Source organism: Scardinius erythrophthalmus (genome assembly GCF_964197995.2).
Source record: "Scardinius erythrophthalmus genome assembly, chromosome: 24".
Taxonomy (NCBI): Eukaryota; Metazoa; Chordata; class Actinopteri; order Cypriniformes; family Leuciscidae; genus Scardinius; species Scardinius erythrophthalmus.
This window is the reverse complement of record NC_138244.1, coordinates 22,364,112-22,387,587: the sequence shown is the minus strand read 5'-3', so window position 1 is coordinate 22,387,587 and position 23,476 is coordinate 22,364,112. Positions and strand designations below refer to the sequence as shown.

The 23,476-nt window shown below is 39.4% G+C and overlaps 1 protein-coding gene across 1 annotated transcript in view; it reads right to left on the bottom strand.

Annotated features, from left to right (window-relative positions):
• Positions 1 to 22,949, bottom strand: part of b4galnt4a (beta-1,4-N-acetyl-galactosaminyl transferase 4a) — a gene marked incomplete at its 5' end in the record, with an annotated part of 208,665 nt that extends 185,716 nt beyond the window's left edge. Inside the window, one exon of the mRNA XM_081355789.1 lies at positions 22,808 to 22,949. Within this exon, the coding sequence (XP_081211915.1) occupies positions 22,808 to 22,949 (142 nt within the window). The remainder of the gene's footprint in view (positions 1 to 22,807) is intronic.
• Between the last annotated feature and the right edge of the window lie 527 nt (positions 22,950 to 23,476).

Sequence of the window (23,476 nt, the reverse complement as noted above, 5' to 3'; positions counted from 1 at the left end):
GCACAAACTGTTACAAATCAAAAAGTTTTCATCCTTGGGTTCATACAATATTTTTTTATGAAGTGCTCAGTGTTGACAAGGCTGTGAGAACTGCTGTCAGGACACCTCTAGATAACATATCCTGGCTGATTTATCACCAAACCACTTCCTGTAGTCATCTGGGGGATACAGTATGATCTGACTCACAATGTGGACTTTCCAGGAAAATCAGCTTCAGAGTCAAACGTTTGTATGAGAAAAGTCTGCATGACTTAACACAGATACTTCAGCAACTAAGCAATCTCAGGAGCCACAGTCTAGCCCAGGGACCAAGAGTGCAGCCCTTAAATACAGGAACAGAGGACAGTTTTGTGGTAAAGTGGCTTGATAAAAAGTGAATCCCTTAACAATTTATGCAGAATTCATAACTACAGTGACACGCTTGTCTAACAAACAAGACAAAAATGAAATACCACAGGAAAGATGAGTCTTGCATTGCATGCTGACTGTTGCTAATTGCCTAATTAGTCAAAAGAATGAGATTGGGCTGTTAGTATCAAACAAATATACTGACGCTGTGGGCATATTTAGCACCAACAGTGCAAAACATAGTCAAATAACAAATCCTTCAAAAATCAAATCTGCTGCTTAATAAAGCGATAAAACCACACTGAGCGCAAAACATTCGACTAGAAGCGCTTAATTGATTTCAAACAACGAGCATGACAACACTAGTCCAACTTTACGAAACTATTTAGTAGTGACAACAAGAGGCAAAAAGCTAGTGTCAAAACACTTCTATGACTTTGTCGTTTGTGGTGTATAAAAACATGATGCACAACTTTTCAATAACATATCCAGGAGGACCAGGTCATATTTCACCCCCCAAATCTAAGGCAATAAAGTAGAAATAATTGTTTTTTATATATAGATATAATATTTTTAGGTATATTTGTGGCAATAGCCAACAACATTGTATGGGTCAAAATTATTGATTTTTCTTTTATGCCAAAAATCATTAGGCTATTAAGTAAAGATCATGTTCCATGAAGATATTTAGTAAATTTCCTACCGTAAATATATAAAACATTTATTTTTATGAGTGAATGCAGCACAATCGCGAACATAAGTGGACAACTTTAAAGGCGATTTTCTCAATGTTTCGATTTTTTTGTTCCCTCAGATTCCAGATCTTCAAATTGTTGCATCTCGGCCAAATATTGTCATATTCTAACAAACCATACATCAATCGAAGGAGTATTTGTCCAGCTTTCGTATGATGTATACATCTCAATTTCATAAAATTGACCCATGTGACTGGTTTTGTGGTCCAGGGTTTGATAAATTCCTTATCAAAATTTATAAGGAAAGACAAGTATTTTGTTTAGGCTTGGCTTGTAGGGAATTCCAAACCTGCGTATATTCTAACGCACATAACTATAGAACCCATTCTAAATGCGCATGTGACCGCCATCAGCGTTTTCTCACAGGTTCGCGTTTAAAGTCTGTGTAGAGAGAATGGTGTCGTCTTAGCGGCCCCTAATTTAATAACAAATGATCATTGCGACGGAACCAAATCAATTAAAACTAACTTTAGATGGAAATAACTTAACTCTGCTGTAAAGCCGAAACAATCTCTGTTACCTTAAATTATACGCTTATCTCTGTAAAGCTGCTTTGAGACAATCTACATTGTTAAAAGCGCTATATAAATGAAGATGACTTGACTTGACAAAACAACTAAGACCATTTTATTATTTTATTTTATTATTTATCTTTATTGAAAATTAAGAGAAATTAACATTTCTCTCTCGATTTTTAATAGCATAAATGCAAAAAAAGTATATTATTATATTAATACATTTAATATATATATATAAACTTTATATATATATATATAAACTTTATTACAGGCTCTAGGCCCAACAGTAGGACATACACCATACAAAAAAAAAAAAGTTACATAAACAATACACCCTTTTTCACAAAAGTCTTAAAAGGCACTCCAATGCTCCCATAGATGTGATTGATATCGGACCTAGCTTATGGATGGATGGATGGATGGATGGATGGATGGATGGATGGATGGATGGATGGATGGATGGATGGATGGATGGATGGATGCTACTTTATTTAATTTCAGATAACATTAATTGTATTAAGTAACTTTTTTATGATTTAAGTTTCTTTTAGTTAACCCTGCCTTGACATGTTTCTAAGAGATTCCCTCAAAAACTGCACAATAACACACAGGCAATACAGAAACAGAACAGAATAAAAAGCCTGGGTGTTTTGATCATATCAGAAGTTCTCTGAGCACTTTTCCATCAGAATGCAGGAGGCGACGCTATCGGAGATCAGAGATGGACGTTATAACTGCTGGCTGACAGGCTCCTCTGAGGCGGTGTGAAAGTCACCTTTACATGCTGATCTCGATCAAGTCTCTAATCAGATCCCAACAAGAGGACCTGACAGGGAATTGAGCTGAAAGTCCGAGACAAGAGACCTACAACAGGTTAACGAAACGCTGGAAAATGTTCACATAGCAAACGTAAATTTAACATGAGACTATACAAGGAGAGAATGATCACTAACTGCAGGAGTGTGTTTGTGTGTTTTTATGTGAGTCTCGGTTACACGTTATTTTAAGGTGTCCTTGTTACAGTGTAACATAAGTACTGAGTAACATTAATTAACAAAATGTATTAGGGTTAGTTGCATGTAATTACTATAAATAATGAAAAACACTAGCCTGGTAATACCAGACTCTGCTACTTCACTTTGCTTCGTAGACAGAGTCTGGAATGGCATAACAGAGAAGTGTTTTCTCTCTCGCGGGGGGGCGCTTGTCTGAAGTTTAAAATCATTGGTTACCCGTAAGCCAATCACATAACGTTTGGTTATGGCGTGTGTTATGCGCATGCTCAGCCGCATTTAACTTTCACTGTAAACACATGTTTGATGCGAAAACAAAACCATCGAGCGAAATACCGGAGTGAACATGGCTGTGAACGACTTTTGCAGATTATGTGAAGTAAATCTACGCATCCACGGTACAATCAGCGTGTACGTCACGGCTCTCAGCCCGCCCTCTGTTCGTTGATTGGCCGGCTGTTTTCAGGCCGGTGGCAAACAGAAAGCTCTGAAGCTGTCTCAGACTGAGTACAGAAGCGAAATGAAATTGAGCGGAAGTACGAAGTCTGACGTAGTCAGACTAGAAAAACACTGCCGAACAAAAAAAAACAACAACAACAGGGGATTTGTAACTGTGAAGCCGTTGGACAAAAAGCAGCCTTTGTTTTTAATGCAAATCCCTAAACAATTTTCAAAGCACAGCGCACCTGTGGAGACTCGTGAGGAAAATGTAAAACATCATTCCCTGAGGCATCACACAGTAGATTAACCACTACTGACTGCTATTTGAACTGACTTGCGTATTCAAAGCCACTCCTGATACACCTAAAGGGAGCTCAACATCTGCGCTTCACGAAACATTAACCAGTCGCATTTAAAAGTGTCCTTTTATGGCCGTGTCCCTTCTTGTGGTTCCAAGTGTAAGTCAGTAAGGGAGTTTTAAACCAGGATGGTGTTGGTTTGCCCCTGGCAGAGATGAAAACGTTTGTTCTACTCTAAGCCTGAGGCACTTGTTCTCAAATGGACAGAATGAAAAACTAATGAAAGCACCCAGAGCGCAGGTCTACAAAACTGCTCACCGGAAGCTTTAGGGTGTCTGTGAAGCTCATGCGATCCTACGGCTGACAGCGGCTGATGCTTAAAGACCTGGGAAGAAAGGTGAAGCTTCCCTACAGATGCTCTTTACAAAGTGAGATATTGAGGATTAAAGGAGAACTCCGGTCATTTTTAACATTGAGCTCATTTTTTTGTAAATTTGGAGTGCTGGCAATACAGAGAACAACGACAAAAATCGGTGTTGCCAACACCGTGTTATCCTCTTTTTAAAATTTGCACCCTGTTGACTTTAATGGGGCCAGTTTTAAACCTGTTTTTAGCCTCTTAACATCCTTGATGTGTCATTACAAGTGCACAGCTAATGTGAGTGATTCCTTCAGAGTGATCACGGGTGAATCTGACTGCAGTAGATGTGAAAGATATTAATAAAAATGATGTTATTTCAGCCAGCGCAAATACCTGTATTTTCTTCCTGTTTTTGGTCGAAGTCTATAGTAGTCGATTGCCGAGTTCACGCGTGTGATCAAAGGTAACTAAACCTATGCGTGTGAACTCGACAATCGATTACTATGGACTTCAACCGAAAACAGGATGTAAATACAGGTATGTGCGCTGGCTTAAATAACATCATTTTTATTCATATCTTTCACATCTACTGCAGTCAGATTCACCGTGTTCACTCTGAAGGAATCACTCACATTAGCTGTGCACTTGTAATGACACATCAAGGATGTTAAGAGGCTAAAAACAGGTTTAAAACTTGCCCCATTTAAGTCAACAGGGTGCAAATTTTAAAAAGAGGATAACCCGGTGTAGGCAACACCGATTTTTGTCGTTGTTCTCTGTATTGCCAGCACTCCAAATTTACAAAAAAATGAGCTCAATGTTAAAATTGACCGGAGTTCTCCTTTAATTCAGCCAAAAATTAAAATTCATCTTTTACTCATTCTCATGTCATTGCTAACCGTTTAACATATAAAGAAAATTTTCAGATGTATACTTGTGTTTTTACTTGCAATACAATGAACAAATGCTTTCAAGCTTCAAATATGAAAAAAAAGTAGTCCACACAACCCATGCACTATAGTCCAAGTCTTAAATAGAACAAGATTACAAACTAGATAAAACAAACAAAAAATTTGGCCACTGATTTCTAAATCTCTGTTTGAGTTTGAGTTACAATTATCATCACCTGAAGTCTGTGATTTCATGTAGCCTTTCAACAGGACTAATATCTGGGAGTAGAGTTGTCAAAAGTACCGACTTCGGTACCAAGTCGGTACTTAAATTTAAAAAATGTGATGATACCAGCATTTCCCTCTAGCATTTTGAGCGCTGTTAAACGGATTCTTAAACATCTCTGATTGGCCATTGTGTTGACGTGCTCATGTCTGTGATTGGCTACAATGATCAAAGCTTCAAAAACATGTTGTCTTCACCGAGCGCTTACACAGATACACTCTATCAGTGGATATATTCGGGATTTGCTTATAGACGCCTGCTTTTAAACGCTCCCATGAAGAGCGTCAAAGATGTCATTGTTGATCATTGTAGCCAATCAGAAACATATCTGTTGAGCGCGTCAACACAATGGCCACTCAGAGGTGTTTAAGAATCTGTTCAACAGCGCTCAAAAGGCTAGATACTAGTATCGTCATATTTTTTAGATTTCAGTACCGACTTGATACCGAAGTCAGTACTTTTTGACAACTCCATCTGGGAGTTTGTGTTTTTTCTAGATGTGGGCGTTACAGAAGGTCATGTGATGTAGTTGTGTGCATCACATATGATGTTTATGTCTTTTAATGAAATATTTATTTCTATTTTAAAAATGTATTATAAATAAACTTTACATGAGCTTGTAATAAATCCACATACGTGAGCAGAGAAATGTATTTTACCTGATGTTTAAATAGCCAGTTTCCACAATTTGGCTCTCCTCTACACAATATTGAAATGTACAGCATGTGGAGGATTGGTGTGCAAACGGTAGCTTCGGCAAGTCAAAAAACACAGGACAAGCGTTGGGGTAAAACAGTATCAGCCATAACAGAAATTCGCGTTCGGACAATATTAGATTTCACGAGGTACCACTAAGTTTGCTGAAAAACTGCAGATCTGGATGGTTGTGTGAGAAAAACACAGACTTGGCAGATTTGGTTCTGCAGAGCTGTAGGTGCTACACACAGTCAAAAACAGCACCAGTACTGACAAAACTCTTTTAGTGTTTAGGTACAAGAGTATCTATCCTACTTATTCATTACCTTACGGCAATTGGGCAGGCCAAGTTTCTGGATGCCGGAGTTTTCAGAAAGTTATAGTATATTGAACCAATTCAGTTGTAATCAGCTGTACAAGATCAATGAAAATTGGAGTCCTCATGACCCTTAGTGCTCAGTCGGACTAAATAAATATGTCTAATCTGATTCAAATCTTCATTTTTATTTTAATAGTTCCTCTCAAATAATAGAGATTTGTCAGACAATCACATTTCCTGATTTTTTTTTAACAGGACTCCCATTTGGAAACCACTTGTATCCAAGACAAACACTTTAATTTAGTGCCTTAGGCGTACTGATTTTTTTAATTTCCAATGGATTTTCATTGGATTTTTCTACATTCAGCTGGGTTTATGCTTAAAGACTGCCTTTAGCCCACAATATCTGTTGGCCATTGTACACTGTGTAGAATCCCACCTGCTCTGGGCACACATCCCGTTGGAATGATTAAGTCCCGTTGTTTGCTCTTCAGAGTCACATGAAAGCCAAGGCAAATGAGTCCATTTTAAATACCTAAATTAGAAAATTAATATTCTACCTACAACCTACAAATGCTGCTAAACAAATTAAATATTCTGATGTTTTCCCAATAGCCAGATCTAAACATCACTGCGCTTCACACCTCAAAGAGCTGCAGTGTTTTGCAACTTCCCACTACAAACAAATGGGAATTAGTTTGGCAGCATTCAAAGAGGGACTAAAACTCTAAAGACATAGGGTGGCCCTCTAGACCTTAGAAGGCAAACAAAAACAAGGCTGTCATGGATGGAAGCACTGTCCGTTCAATATATGGTGTGTCAATTAGACATGGTTTGCCTCACTTCTTTTAAAATTAAATATGGAATCTGGGACAATGACAAATAGAGCATGAGATGAACAAAAGGAAAAATTGTGGTAACACTTTATTGCGATAGTCCACTTTAGACATTCTACTAGCTATAAGTAACTTTGCAACTACATGTCAACTAACTGTCATTAGAGTATTAGTAGACTGTGCTTAATATCTGCTAACTCTTTATTCTAATGCTCCCCAACAGATATTCTACTGTATCTTGGCAACTACAAGTCAACTTATTCTACTAACCCGAACCCTAACACCTAAATATAAACTAACAGTCAACTATAGTCTACTAAAACTCTAATGAGAGTTATTTGACATTTAGTTACTTAAAGATGGTAGAATGTCTAAAGTGGACTATCGAAATAAAATCGTATAATCTGAACCGGAGGGTCAGGTAACACATTGAATGAAACTTGAAAGTTAAAGACTTTCTTGTAAAATGTACTCTAACATATTTTTTTTATAACTTTACAGTGATGATCATGTTTACAGGTTGTACCAAGACATTTTTGGCATTATGCTAAAAACATATCAAAATTATGTTTAATTTAAAAAAATGTTTAAAGTACAAACATGTTGATCATACAGGTGCATTCGATTAATTCTCATTCACGTATAATTTTTATTCAATTTTTTAGACTGTAAGCGAGTAAATCAAAGCCATTTGGGACATGGAACAACTTATTACCGTCACCTGTATGGTGGACAAATGGGTCTACATATTGGATTCTGTATTTTGAGATCAATAGATCTCATACTCATGAACGTATCAATAGATCTCAATAGATCTCATATGTATCAATAGATCTCATACGTATATATAGATCTCATACTCAGAGCGTAGTTCCTGCTCTGTTCAAAGCCAAAACTTTGCTTGGAGCCGCTATGACAAAGTAGATATTGGAACAGCTCACCACTGAGTGTGATTGACTGTTGCCATCACTTCCTTTCCTTGTCATCTTCTGCCAACGTGGGTGCAAAGAGCAAACAGTTAAGGTGACCTTTACACACACAACCACAATAAAAGCCACTCAAGCAGCTTCAAGCCTTTGATGATCGATTGTAATCCAGCTTTACCAGATGGATCGCTTACAGTAATATAACACCAACTTCAATGTGAGGCATCTCTCAGTCAGGACACTGAAATATGATACACGATGAGAGCGAGAGAGTTAGATTGTGTATGTGCGCCTGACAGATAAAGCTAAGTTAGCCTTGTACTTTCATGAATTGTCAAGTCAAGTCCCCTTTAGTGCTTTTACAACACAGATTGATTCAAAGCATATAATGCAACCAAGAGTTTTGTTTCTAGAAGAAAATAGCGTCACAGTCCAGCTTAAGTAAGTTCAGTGATGGTTCATTTTTGTTGTAAAAAAGTTGTTAATTTAGTTCATTTATATATATATTTACAGGTTGTAAATAGCCTTTTTAGCCTCTCTGGAGTAAACGGTGATGTTATCGTCCAGCTCAGTTCAGTTCTCATATAAAGGTGTCAATGCAGGCAGATCAATGACAAAATATGACAAAATATCTTAAAAATAAGATCTTTGAGTTGGCCAGAGAGTCTTGTAGTCAAGTCTATAAGCCGATTTTGTTGTCTTCTGTTTTTACAACACCTCTTAACTATTATCGTGTAACCAATAGAGTCATTAGGTGAAAAACATTACTCTTTTCAATAGTCATTACATAAAAAAAGTATTTAATTTGTGTAGACTTTTTTCATTTCTAAATGTATTAAATTAGTAATTTTACTGTATTTAATTGTTTTAAGTGCAAATACTCAGTCAGTTTCTTGGTTGAATTATTTAACTTAAACATTCCTTCAAGTTTTTTCCAAGTAATTTATAATTTAATTCAAAAAGAAATTCAAGGCCACTGTTTTTTTTTTTTTTTTGTTAACACTAAAATGTAAATTTTGCAACATGTAACAATGTAACAAACAAGCATGTTCAATAGCATATTAGTTTTTATTGTGGTTTAAAAATTGTTATAAACAAATATGATATTTCACTGTCAAAAAAGTAAAGTCTTTTTGCAAGTTGTTTAAATGTGAATTAATAAAACCAAGCAAAGCAGAGAGACGTCTGATCTCTCAGTGTAGTCATGTCCATTCATAGCACACAAAATGTAATTATTATCCAAGTACGTCACTGTACACTTTCTTTGCACTTTCCACTAACCAAGATTTGAAGAGAAAACAATTGATGGGTAGTTGCTGCTTAATCGATTATCAATTTCCTTATAACCAAAAGCACATGATGAATATAAAGTAAATTCTAGCATAATCACACTGTGAATCTGCACACTAATGCAGTTTGAAACTATTAATGTCATTATCCATTGTAAAAGAAGGCGTGGAACTTATAATGTATTCAGTCGTAAAATAATCATTCATTAATTTAATGTTCTTCCTATATGTAACATGTACGTGCTACATGTCATACATGTTTTCATAGTTGCAAAAGACCAAGGCTTTAGGGTACCTTTTCAGTAAATGTAAAATGATCCTTCAATTATGCAGCAACGTAATTAACTCTGATTTTATGGCCTCAACAGCCGTCATGCTTTAGTACAGCCAGATTATGGTGGGAAATGGCTGCTTTCCATTCACACACGCACTCGTATCATATGACCTTTCCCAAAAGCCCTTTCTGTGCCTGTAACCAGCCTGCCACTCTTATCCTACTGCTTCTCAGTTCAGTTGTGTGTATTTCTCACACCCTTTCATTCAGCACTCAGAGGGGTCCTGGTTAGAGGTTGACCACCGATGCCAAACTGGGATCAATTCCCTTGGATTCCTAAACATAGCAACCTAAAGCAAAAAAAAAACTCATTTGAACTCAGCGCAAAAAGGCTTCCCTTCGCAAACACTGTGCTTGGGTCATTCCCACTATGCATACTTTCATGTTCCGAAACTTTTCATTATTAAACTTAATATTAGTAATTAAAAAGTAAAGTATGTTTTAATGTTAAAACATTTCCCCCTATCCCAGCGTAATGTGCAGAAGTCAATCTTAAAGTTCCCCTATTATGCTATTTTAAAGTTTCCTAATGTTGTTTTGGAGTCTCCATGTTTACATGCATCAAAGGTCAAAAAACTGTTTAATTTCCTCATAATATAGGCTACATTTGCACATCACCACATTTTCAATGATTCTCAAACGACTCGTCAGATGAATCAATCTCTCTAAAACCCGCCTTTCCGCGAGCTACTCTGCTCTGATTGGCCAGACAGCTCAGTCTGTTGTGATTGGTTTACCGTGTACAGCACGCTCGTCGAAAACAAAAAACACCCATTGCCATAACAACGTCAGCTGTCCTGAGGCTTCCTACGCTGTAAACTAAAGACAGTAACGAACAATGACGTGGATTTTACCATATCAATGCGAGCGCGACTCCGATGATGAAACACTGGAAGAACTAGTTATTCAAACCGAACCTCCATCGCAAGGACTCGAGCAGGACTCAGTGTTTCTCAGTGATACGCAGCTCATTTTGAAGTACATTATGAGATGTTGCAACTGTAATTCATCACCATCAGCATCAACAAGTGCATGTCCATCAACAAACCGATTACTTGTACTTATTTATTTACCGAGTAATTTTGTAATATATTGCGGTGAACACGTGGAAACTGTTTCAATAACACTGCATGTATGCAATGTATACATTAGCCGAGCTCTAGCGTGAATGACCGATATAACATAAACAATGGTAAATCTTGCTCCATGATTAATCTTTCCTCAAAGTAGTGAGAATGACAGACAATCTGCATTAATAGACACAGTTATAGGTAATAGTGGGCCACAAACTGACAGTAATAACATGAGTTAGCCAGTTAGCAGGAGACCTACACAATATAAAACTCAAAACTTAGCATTTGAACATCATCTTTCAAGAGCAAGTGGTGTGCGAATCCTGCACTGAACTGAGATTTGAGAAGCTGTCTTCAGTTAAATAAAGGGAACAGCAAAAGTTTAGGATTATACTGCTGTGGTATCGTGGTAAAGATGAATTTTAACCACTGATGCTCGTCCTTGGCCAGTGAAAAAAAACAACTGGCTTTACCTTCACATTGTAGAGCACAGCGTCTTCTCGACATGATGCTCTCCAGTATCCACAGGAATCAGCTGTTGGTTTGAGGTTCAAGTTTTCCCTGGTGTCTGTGCGGGCAATATGCTAATGTTTCGTCTTGACGTCACAATGAAAGGCTTATGACTCGTTTGAAAAACAATTCATTTCATTGACTCAGAGTCGACTCTTACTTTTGAAAGACAATAACTTTATAAACGGTGCACTTTTAGATTTAAAACTTTGCATGATGTTTTCATTCACTTAGAGCTATGTCACACACTACATGAAAGGTCATTTTCAAAAATCCATGATAGGGGCCCTTTAAGTAAGCCACTGTAGGTTGATTTCCCTAAATACTAGTATAAACAAAGTGGTGCTATCAAAACATTGCTCTGTTTTTTGGAAAATTCTGACCAGCCTGACTCAGCAACACACCAACACACTCAGCCAATGGCAGTCAGTTTTTTTGACCAATGGAAGATGGGGGCACGTTCTGAATCAACTGTTTCGGTATCTGTAGTTGGACAGAAATTACACCCTTTAATTTAAAATAGGATTGAATTTTAATGGATAAAAGATTCACCAAAAGTTGAGTTATGTTTTAGTTTAGTGTATTTTTTCCCCCAGGTTCACAGAGCTGAGTGCGGCTAATTTTGAAATATTGGTGCTTCTTAATTTCTTCCTGCTCTAATTGAAATATTTCAAACCAAACAAATCATGTTTTCTCTGAGGTATTGTTTTAATTAGCCCATCACCAATAGATGGTTTGTCTATTGTAATATCCCTAACAAAAACAGTTTCTTTAGTGATTTCATCCTCCAAGAAGTCACATAATTTTTGGTGGCATAACAACAGCATAGATATGAGCAAATTTAAAACATTTAAATGTTATAGATACAATGAAAGTAATCTGTATTATAAAATAACATTTCAAAAGATGATTAAAAAATATTGTAATTAACTTCCTGACCTCATAAGCCAACTCAAAATCCCACACAGAGCAATGGCTAACTTTAGCACTTAATTTCCATCCAGTTAATTTTCTTGCCACCATGTAAATAGGTTATAATTAATTATGTTTAATGCCTGAGCTTGCCAAGTGCATATATTTGCAAGTCTAGTACACTCTTAAAAATAAAGGTTCGGATTCACTTTATTTTGATTGGCCCTTTCACACATTCTGTTGTTTATAATTAACACTGCACCTGCATGTCTACTAACTCTTATTGGAGTATTAGTAGTATTAATAGACTGGTAGGTTTAGGGTTAGAATAAGTTGACATGTAGTTGCAAAGTTACTTATAGCCAACAGAATGTGCAAAAGGGACCATCAAAACAAAGTGTTACCAAAAGTTATTTACTGGCGTAGATGGTTCAATGAAGAACCTTTAACATCCATGTAATCTTTCATAGTGGAAAAGGTTCTTAAGATTATTAAAATGTTCTTCACACTAAGAAAAAAAAGGTTCTTTCAAGAACTGTTCACTAAAAAGTTCTTTGGGGAACCAAAAATGGTTCTTCAATGGCATTGCTTTGAAAACCCCCTTTTGGAACCTTTATTTTTAAGATTATACTTCTATATGAATTACAACCCAATATGCATTCATATTTTTTTTTTTAAACATATTGAGTTTAAAAGGTACTGCATTACAGGAATGACCCGCTTGTTCCTTCAACACATTCCTTCACACTTGGTTGCTAAAAAAGACCCTTGTTCACAGCAACCTATCACAGCTGGTGCATAGCTACATCTTGACCCAGCCCTGTGGAGCCTGTAATTGGCAATAAGGTGACCATTGTGAGTCCTCAGGCGAAAATAGCCCAGCCTATTTGTGCAAACATGCATTTTCACAGCCAACATCTCTGATTAAAATGTCAGTAACGTCACTTGGCGAGCCCCACAGACTTTTTAATTTCGCTATAGATGGCTTGGTGCGATGCCACGTTATTTTCCAGACATCTTCTTCGTGCTAACATGGGGTTTGCATGGCCTTTCTCGCACTTGAGTGATTCCAGTGCACTTCTACTTTGCGAGAGGAGTGATTTGGTGGCCCACATAAAGAGGCCAGACAGAGGCTGAGGTTCCTGGGTTATGATCGAGGTCAGTTTGGGCAGTCAAGGAGAGATGCCAAGCCACACAGGGCTTTTAGCAGCAGCTAATGAGAAAGAAGATCCTCTTGTAGAGTGGCAGACACAAAAGATGCTGTCAGACGGGCTCTAGGGGTCCGACCCTGTGTTAGAGCACTGACAATATTAGTGTTCTTAATACACATTTTAAGGTGCAGTCACATTAGCAAAACTGTGTGGGCAAAAGGGGTTTACTGTTTATTAGGGGCTTTCGCACCGGTTCTAGGAACTTATTTATAGGAACTAGCCACCAAGATGGTTCCTCTAGAACTAATGGTTCCCATAGGAACATTTTCCTGGTTGCATTCGCACCGCCAGTAGGAACTCTGAAGTGGCGTAAGCCGTGCTTGTTGTGACTTTTATTTTGACGGCGCTGAGAACGCCAGAGCCTGAGCACACAGTGTTCATTAGTTTATGATCTGTCTAACCGTATTAATATGTTATTATATAGAACTGTTAGGCTATACATAAAAAGTAGGCAGAATATGAAAATGTATTAGCGTATGCCATGTGGTTGATGTCCGTCCAGTGTTGTTAGCAGAGCAGAAATACATAATCATGTTTGGCTTGGTCCCCTCAAAGTTGCGTTGGATTTTCTCCTTAGCGTAAAGGTTAAGCATCTATCACTGTTTTCCATGTGTGTAGAGTTAGTTTGTGGAGTAAATATATAGGCTGTAATCTGTGTGTTTAAAAAGCTTTTTTTTAAATGGCGGGTGTTGGTGTTTCGCGTTTGTGTGGCCAATCAGCGTTCACTAACGTCACTGGTAGTTCCTATAGTGCTGGTTTAGACCCGACTCTGAAGTACGAGCTAAATGAATTCCTCAAAAAGGAGTTCCTAGAACTAAAATCGATCCTAGTTCCTGCGGTGCGAATACGCCAAAATCTGTGTACTTCCGCCAATAGTTCTAGGAACTATGAAAAGGTTCCTCCGGTGCAAAAGCCCCTATTGTCGATATATAGCGATGTATGAAGCACCGCTCACACAGAAGTCACTTTCAAACCAAGCTTTCTGTTGGGCAACTTGTCAAAATCACCAAAAATGACCAACCCTCACCTTCAAATTCCCAACCACATGAATTCCCATAAAATTCGGCTGCGAGAATTCAACGAACAACGGTAAATGTGATTGTACCTTTACTCTTAACATTCAGACCTGAAGCTGATGTCAGTTCAATGTTAAATTTGAAAGCATTGGTGAAACATGAACGCTGCCTGTTTCACAAAGGCACTGAAACCTCTCAAGTATCCATTAACTGAGATCAGATGGATGCGTTCGGCATGCGTCCAAAACATATGCACATGCACTGTCCGTACACGAGGGGTCAGGGGACAGACATTAACAAACTGTGCTGATGACGAAAAATTGTCACATTGACTGTCCGTGAAAACCAAGTAGAATACAGGTAAGTACACTTTGGGCTTGAGTATTAAACTTTGGACAATAACTTGAAAAATCACCTGTTTTTAACCTAACAGCCAATAAAGCAGGAAATAAAATTTCATTGACTTTCACTATAGGAACCCAAGCCATATCTAGAGAATATCACGGAGACTTGACTTGGGCTAATAGGCAACCACCTATCAATCACCCAGAAAATGCTAGCAACCACAGAGCAACACACGAAAAAGCACTCAGAAGTCCTTAGAAACCCTCTAGCATTGTAGCAGCAACAACACCATAGTTGTGTCTTAAATTACATACTACAACTCTATAAAAATAATATTAAAAAATACTCTGAAAAAAGGGTACAAAAGTTATCAATGGGGCGATACCCTTTTAAACGGTAGTACTATTTAGGTATTAATAGGTCAACGTCACCTTTATTTATAGAGCGCTTTATACTATACAAATTGCTTCAAAGCAGCTTAACAGCGATAAAAATGAAATAATGATACTAATAATAATAGTTTTCTAATCATTTGTAGGTATTATTATGTACCTTTAATGTACCCTTTATGGGTAAATATTGTACACAATATATCTGTTGAAAGGGTAACAGCTGCCAGCTTTTGTACTTTTTTCAGAGAGTGACACATTATGAAGCTAAACTACGCACTATGTAATCTACTGTCTAGTTTATGACATTTAAACGGCTAGTTTGTCATCCTAGCATCTGAGTCTGATAAGCCCCTCTCCCTCCGCTACGTAATAAGAGCTGCATAAAGTCTCCAACGTTCCATATGTCGTTCCTAACCCGTAAGACTTTTATTAATCTTCGAAACACAAATGAAGATATTTTAAAGAAATCTGAAAGATTTATTTCCCTCCACTGACAGCTTCACAACTACCACTTTGACACTTCAAAAAGTTCATAAATAGATCATAAAAACGAATCCATATGAATTGAGCAGTTTAGTCAAAATTTTCTGAGCTTCTTCAAGAACCAATGAGGTTCATTCTCGTGTTACGCAGCACGTTTGAACTTCAGCAAGAACCAATGAGGTTCATTCTTGAGTTACGCAGCACATTTGAGCTTCAGCAAGAACCAATGAGGTTCATTCTCGAGTTACAAAGCACGTTTGAGCTTCAGCAAGAACCAATGAGATTCATTCTCGAGTTACACAGCACGTTTGAGCTTCAGCAAGAACCAATGAGGTTCATTCTCGAGTTACGCAGCACATTTGAGCTTCAGCAAGAACCAATGAGGTTCATTCTCGTGTTACGCAGCACTTTGAGCTTCAGCAAGAACCAACGAGGTTCATTTTCGTGTTACGCAGCACTTTGAGCTTCAGCAAGAACCAATGAGGTTCATTCTCGTGTTACGCAGCACGTTTGAGCTTCAGCAAGAACCAATAAGGTTCATTCTCGTGTTACGCAGCACGTTTGAGCTTCAGCAAGAACCAATGAGGTTCACTCTCGTGTTACGCAGCACTTTGAGCTTCAGCAAGAACCAACGAGGTTCATTCTCGAGTTACGCACACGTTTGAGCTTCAACAAGAACCAATGAGGTTCATTCTCGAGTTACGCAGCACGTTTGAGCTTCAGCAAGAACCAATGAGGTTCATTCTCGAGTTACGCACACGTTTGAGCTTCAACAAGAACCAATGAGGTTCATTCTCGAGTTTACACAGCATGTTTGAGCTTCAGCAAGAACTAATGAGGTTCATTCTCGAGTTACGCAGCACGTTTGAGCTTCAGCAAGAACCAATGAGGTTCATTCTCGAGTTACGCAGCATGTTTGAGCTTCAGCAAGAACCAATGAGGTTCATTCTCGAGTTACGCACACGTTTGAGCTTCGGCAAGAACCAATGAGGTTCATTCTCGAGTTACGCAGCATGTTTGAGCTTCAGCAAGAACCAATGAGGTTCATTCTCGAGTTACGCACACGTTTGAGCTTCGGCAAGAACCAATGAGGTTCATTCTCGAGTTACGCAGCATGTTTGAGCTTCAGCAAGAACTAATGAGGTTCATTCTCGAGTTACGCAGCACGTTTGAGCTTCAGCAAGAACCAATGAGGTTCATTCTTGTGTTACGCAGCATGTTTGAGCTTCAGCAAGAGTTACGCAGCACGTTTGAGCTTCAGCAAGAACCAATGAGGTTCATTCTCGAGTTACGCACACGTTTGAGCTTCGGCAAGAACCAATGAGGTTCATTCTCGAGTTACGCAGCATGTTTGAGCTTCAGCAAGAACCAATGAGGTTCATTCTCGAGTTACGCACACGTTTGAGCTTCGGCAAGAACCAATGAGGTTCATTCTCGAGTTACGCAGCACGTTTGAGCTTCAGCAAGAACCAATGAGGTTCATTCTCGTGTTACGCAGCACGTTTGAGCTTCAGCAAGAACCAATGAGGTTCATTCTTGTGTTACGCAGCATGTTTGAGCTTCAGCAAGAGTTACGCAGCACGTTTGAGCTTCAGCAAGAACCAACGAGGTTCATTCTCGTGTTACGCAGCACATTTGAGCTTCAGCAAGAACCAATGAGGTTCATTCTTGTGTTACGCAGCATGTTTGAGCTTCAGCAAGAGTTACGCAGCACGTTTGAGCTTCAGCAAGAACCAATGAGGTTCACTCTCGTGTTACGCAGCCCTTTGAGCTTCAGCAAGAACCAACAAGGTTCATTCTCGAGTTACAAAGCACGTTTGAGCTTCAGCAAGAACCAATGAGGTTCATTCTCGAGTTACGCACACGTTTGAGCTTCAACAAGAACCAATGAGGTTCATTCTCGAGTTTACACAGCATGTTTGAGCTTCAGCAAGAGTTACGCAGCACGTTTGAGCTTCAGCAAGAACTAATGAGGTTCATTCTCGAGTTACGCAGCACGTTTGAGCTTCGGCAAGAACCAATGAGGTTCATTCTCGAGTTACGCAGCACATTTGAGCTTCAGCAAGAACCAATGAGGTTCATTCTCGAGTTACGCAGCCCTTTGAGCTTCAGCAAGAACCAACAAGGTTCATTCTCGAGTTACAAAGCACGTTTGAGCTTCAGCAAGAACCAATGAGGTTCATTCTCGAGTTACGCACACGTTTGAGCTTCAACAAGAACCAATGAGGTTCATTCTCGAGTTTACACAGCATGTTTGAGCTTCAGCAAGAGTTACGCAGCACGTTTGAGCTTCAGCAAGAACTAATGAGGTTCATTCTCGAGTTACGCAGCACATTTGAGCTTCAGCAAGAACCAATGAGGTTCATTCTCGAGTTACGCAGCACATTTGAGCTTCAGCAAGAACCAACAAGGTTCATTCTCGAGTTACAAAGCACGTTTGAGCTTCAGCAAGAACCAATGAGGTTCATTCTCGTGTTACGCAGCACGTTTGAGCTTCAGCAAGAACCAATGAGGTTCACTCTCGTGTTACGCAGCACTTTGAGCTTCAGCAAGAACCAACGAGGTTCATTCTCGAGTTACGCACACGTTTGAGCTTCAACAAGAACCAATGAGGTTCATTCTCGAGTTACGCAGCACGTTTGAGCTTCAGCAAGAACCAATGAGGTTCATTCTTGTGTTACGCAGCATGTTTGAGCTTCAGCAAGAGTTACGCAGCACGTTTGAGCTTCAGCAAGAACCAATGAGGTTCATTCTCGAGTTACGCACACGTTTGAGCTTCGGCAAGAACCAATGAGGTTCATTCTCGAGTTACGCAGCATGTTTGAGCTTCAGCAAGAACCAATGAGGTTCATTCTCGAGTTACGCACACGTTTGAGCTTCGGCAAGAACCAATGAGGTTCATTCTCGAGTTACGCAGCACGTTTGAGCTTCAGCAAGAACCAATGAGGTTCATTCTCGTGTTACGCAGCACGTTTGAGCTTCAGCAAGAACCAATGAGGTTCATTCTTGTGTTACGCAGCATGTTTGAGCTTCAGCAAGAGTTACGCAGCACGTTTGAGCTTCAGCAAGAACCAATGAGGTTCATTCTCGAGTTACGCACACGTTTGAGCTTTGGCAAGAACCAATGAGGTTCATTCTCGAGTTACGCAGCATGTTTGAGCTTCAGCAAGAACCAATGAGGTTCATTCTCGAGTTACGCACACGTTTGAGCTTCGGCAAGAACCAATGAGGTTCATTCTCGAGTTACGCAGCACGTTTGAGCTTCAGCAAGAACCAATGAGGTTCATTCTCGTGTTACGCAGCACGTTTGAGCTTCAGCAAGAACCAATGAGGTTCATTCTCGTGTTACGCAGCACGTTTGAGCTTCAGCAAGAACCAACGAGGTTCATTCTCGTGTTACGCAGCACATTTGAGCTTCAGCAAGAACCAATGAGGTTCATTCTTGTGTTACGCAGCATGTTTGAGCTTCAGCAAGAGTTACGCAGCACGTTTGAGCTTCAGCAAGAACCAATGAGGTTCACTCTCGTGTTACGCAGCCCTTTGAGCTTCAGCAAGAACCAACAAGGTTCATTCTCGAGTTACAAAGCACGTTTGAGCTTCAGCAAGAACCAATGAGGTTCATTCTCGAGTTACGCACACGTTTGAGCTTCAACAAGAACCAATGAGGTTCATTCTCGAGTTTACACAGCATGTTTGAGCTTCAGCAAGAGTTACGCAGCACGTTTGAGCTTCAGCAAGAACTAATGAGGTTCATTCTCGAGTTACGCAGCACGTTTGAGCTTCGGCAAGAACCAATGAGGTTCATTCTCGAGTTACGCAGCACATTTGAGCTTCAGCAAGAACCAATGAGGTTCATTCTCGAGTTACGCAGCCCTTTGAGCTTCAGCAAGAACCAACAAGGTTCATTCTCGAGTTACAAAGCACGTTTGAGCTTCAGCAAGAACCAATGAGGTTCATTCTCGAGTTACGCACACGTTTGAGCTTCAACAAGAACCAATGAGGTTCATTCTCGAGTTTACACAGCATGTTTGAGCTTCAGCAAGAGTTACGCAGCACGTTTGAGCTTCAGCAAGAACTAATGAGGTTCATTCTCGAGTTACGCAGCACATTTGAGCTTCAGCAAGAACCAATGAGGTTCATTCTCGAGTTACGCAGCCCTTTGAGCTTCAGCAAGAACCAACAAGGTTCATTCTCGAGTTACAAAGCACGTTTGAGCTTCAGCAAGAACCAATGAGGTTCATTCTCGAGTTACGCACACGTTTGAGCTTCAACAAGAACCAATGAGGTTCATTCTCGAGTTTACACAGCATGTTTGAGCTTCAGCAAGAGTTACGCAGCACGTTTGAGCTTCGGCAAGAACCAATGAGGTTCATTCTCGAGTTACGCAGCATGTTTGAGCTTCAGCAAGAACCAATGAGGTTCATTCTCGAGTTACGCAGCACATTTGAGCTTCAGCAAGAACCAATGAGGTTCATTCTCGAGTTACGCAGCCCTTTGAGCTTCAGCAAGAACCAACAAGGTTCATTCTCGAGTTACAAAGCACGTTTGAGCTTCAGCAAGAACCAATGAGGTTCATTCTCGAGTTACGCACACGTTTGAGCTTCAACAAGAACCAATGAGGTTCATTCTCGAGTTTACACAGCATGTTTGAGCTTCAGCAAGAGTTACGCAGCACGTTTGAGCTTCAGCAAGAACTAATGAGGTTCATTCTCGAGTTACGCAGCACATTTGAGCTTCAGCAAGAACCAATGAGGTTCATTCTCGAGTTACGCAGCACGTTTGAGCTTCAGCAAGAACCAATGAGGTTCATTCTCGAGTTACGCAGCCCTTTGAGCTTCAGCAAGAACCAACAAGGTTCATTCTCGAGTTACAAAGCACGTTTGAGCTTCAGCAAGAACCAATGAGGTTCATTCTCGAGTTACGCACACGTTTGAGCTTCAACAAGAACCAATGAGGTTCATTCTCGAGTTTACACAGCATGTTTGAGCTTCAGCAAGAGTTACGCAGCACGTTTGAGCTTCGGCAAGAACCAATGAGGTTCATTCTCGAGTTACGCAGCATGTTTGAGCTTCGGCAAGAACCAATGAGGTTCATTCTCGAGTTACGCAGCACATTTGAGCTTCAGCAAGAACCAATGAGGTTCATTCTCGAGTTACGCAGCACATTTGAGCTTCAGCAAGAACCAATGAGGTTCATTCTTGTGTTACGCAGCATGTTTGAGCTTCAGCAAGAGTTACGCAGCACGTTTGAGCTTCAGCAAGAACCAATGAGGTTCATTCTCGAGTTACGCAGCATGTTTGAGCTTCAACAAGAGTTACGCAGCACGTTTGAGCTTCAGCAAGAACCAATGAGGTTCATTCTCGAGTTACGCAGCATGTTTGAGCTTCAGCAAGAGTTACGCAGCACGTTTGAGCTTCAGCAAGAACCAATGAGGTTCATTCTTGTGTTACGCAGCATGTTTGAGCTTCAGCAAGAGTTACGCAGCACGTTTGAGCTTCAGTAAGAACCAATGAGGTTCATTCTCGAGTTACGCAGCACTTTGAGCTTCAGCAAGAACCAATGAGGTTCATTCTCGAGTTACGCAGCACGTTTGAGCTTCGGCAAGAACCAATGAGGTTCATTCTCGAGTTACGCAGCACGTTTGAGCCCGAAAGCTCTTCTGTCCGCGTATGTTATTGTGTTCTGTGTAGCACGCGGTTCTTGTTTTCATCGGCCGCGTGCTTTCATGCTATATGTTTTGTTTTGTCTTGTGCTGTGTTGTGTTGCTTTCTTGTCATGTTTTGTGTTAACACACGCGGCTTATGAGATCTCATTAGCTGTTCATGTCTGTTTTGTATGGGCACATGGCTTGTAATGTATGTTTCCTTGTGCCATGTGCTCTCTTGTCTATTGTCTAACCCCGCCCATCTTGTTACCTGATTATTGGTTTATTTGCCCCACCTGTCCTCTCTTTACCTGCCTTGTTTGCTCCCTATTTATTCTCCTTGTGTTTGCAGTCTTGAGCTGGATCGTTGTTGAATAAATCAAAGTCAAAATCAAATTAAGTCTTTTGTTTTCCCCCTCGGGTTAGTTTTTGTTTGTGCTTTGTTTTATTTTGCTTCATAAAAGCCTATTTCTCCTGCGACTGAGTCCTTGCTTCATCTCTTCAACCACAGACCCTGACAGTTTTAGCTTCAGCAAAAGAACCAATGAGGTTCATTCTCGTGTTACGTTTGAGCTTCAGCAAGAACCAATGAGGTTCATTCTCGAGTTACGCAGCACGTTTGAGCTTCAGCAAGAACCAATGAGGTTCATTCTCGTGTTACGCAGCGCGTTTGAGCTTCAGCAAGAACCAATGAGGTTCATTCTCGAGTTACGCAGCATGTTTGAGCTTCAGCAAGAACCAATGCGGTTTGTTTTCACGTGTCAAGCACATCAAGTCAAGGTTGAGCTTCTGTTTATGTTCGCTGATCAATGTTTATATGTGAATAAAAGCCTAAATTAAATCTGTTCATCATTATAAAGCAATCCAGTCTCGCACAATTTATATGGACTAGTTTTACGATCTCTTTATAAACTTTATGAAGAGTCAAAAGTGGTAGTTGCGTAGCTGTCAATGGAGGGACAGAAATCTCTCAGATTTCATTAAAAATATCTTCATTTTAGTTGCGAAGATGAACAAAAGTCTTACGGGTTTGGAACAACATGAGGGTGAGTAAATGATGACATTTTTTATTTTTTTTCATCTTTGGGTGAAATAACCCTTTAGGTGCATCATCCAAATATTTGAAGTGAACTTCTTATAGTTGGAATTGTCAGGGTGAATACAGTTCTTGCACTAAATACTATATAACATAGCATATTCAAATTTAGACACACCTTAAAAAAGGAACAGGTGTGTGTGTGTGTTTGTGTGGGAAGGGTTGTGATATTGATGACACGTTTCATTAGCAAACAAGTCATGTTCTTTAATACAAGACAAAAAGTATTTTTTAATTATTCACTGCCTACATGTTTATTTATAGAAAGTAAATTCAAGTCCAGTTGCCATGCCACATAAAGAGTGATTTTTATGGGTTTGAATCTGAGGTAAAAGAGTCTCACAAGCACATGGCTTGTGCAAACACACTTTCAGGTTATTCACACTTAATCATAGAGCTGAGAACCTAGTTTCTAAAAAAGTTCATCACAGCAGACTAAGCTCTGCACATCTGAACATTTCTACTTGTTTCCATATGGCTATTTTATCACTGAAACCAATATAGTGCAACCTTAATTTCATTCAAAATGCAATAATTTAACTTTCTCTGCCAAATGCATTCTAATGCATACTAATGTTACACTATTAAAATGCCAATTTTCATCTGCCAGATATTAAACGTATCAGTGCTGGTGCCCTAGTTCTTAATTAAAGTTAATAATAAAATTGATAATTCAGCAGTTTCTTTATTCATCTCACTCTTTACTCTGAACCGCTTTTCTCTTTTATTCTTTATGACAAAAATATTCAAAAAGACCCTCAGAGAAAAAAAATGAACTCACTTCACATTTTAAATGAAACATTTCAGACCTTACCTTTCCCATAGTTGAAGTGGAGTTTGATGGATTTGCCCTGGTTGATGTGCAGGTACGTAAACCACACGGCAAAAGTAAGCAGCACCAGCAGTAGCAGAAGTTTGAACTGCTTTCGTATTTTCTTCACAGGGAATCGCAGCATTTTCGCAGCTGCAGCATCATCAGCAGCAGCAGCAAAAAGAGAGTGTCAGCTGCTCCTCAGTCTGGCGCTTTAGAGACAGACTCCTGATGTCACAATGTCATATTTGCATCAGCTAATCCACAGTTTGCCACATTTCAGTTTCTGACATCACAATGTCATATTTGCACCAGCAGCAGAATAAAAGCACGAGCTGCTTCTTAGTTTGCCACACCTAAATTCGTAATGTCACAATGTCATATTTCTCCAAAAAAGCAGCAGAATCAGTCTTAGCTGCTACTTTAGTTTGAAGCATCAAAAAGATAGGACTCCTGATGCCACAATGTCACATCTCTGATCAATTCCACCGTCACAAAACTCATATTTACAATTTGTGTCAGTTGCTTCTCGGTTTGGCACGTTTCAAAACAAAAAAAACTCCTTATGTCACAATGTCATTTTACAGCAGCAGAAAAATGTCAGCTGCTTCTCAGATTGGCGCGTTTTAAAGACAATGTTGTTTCTCAAGCTAAACAAGTTTCATTAATTAT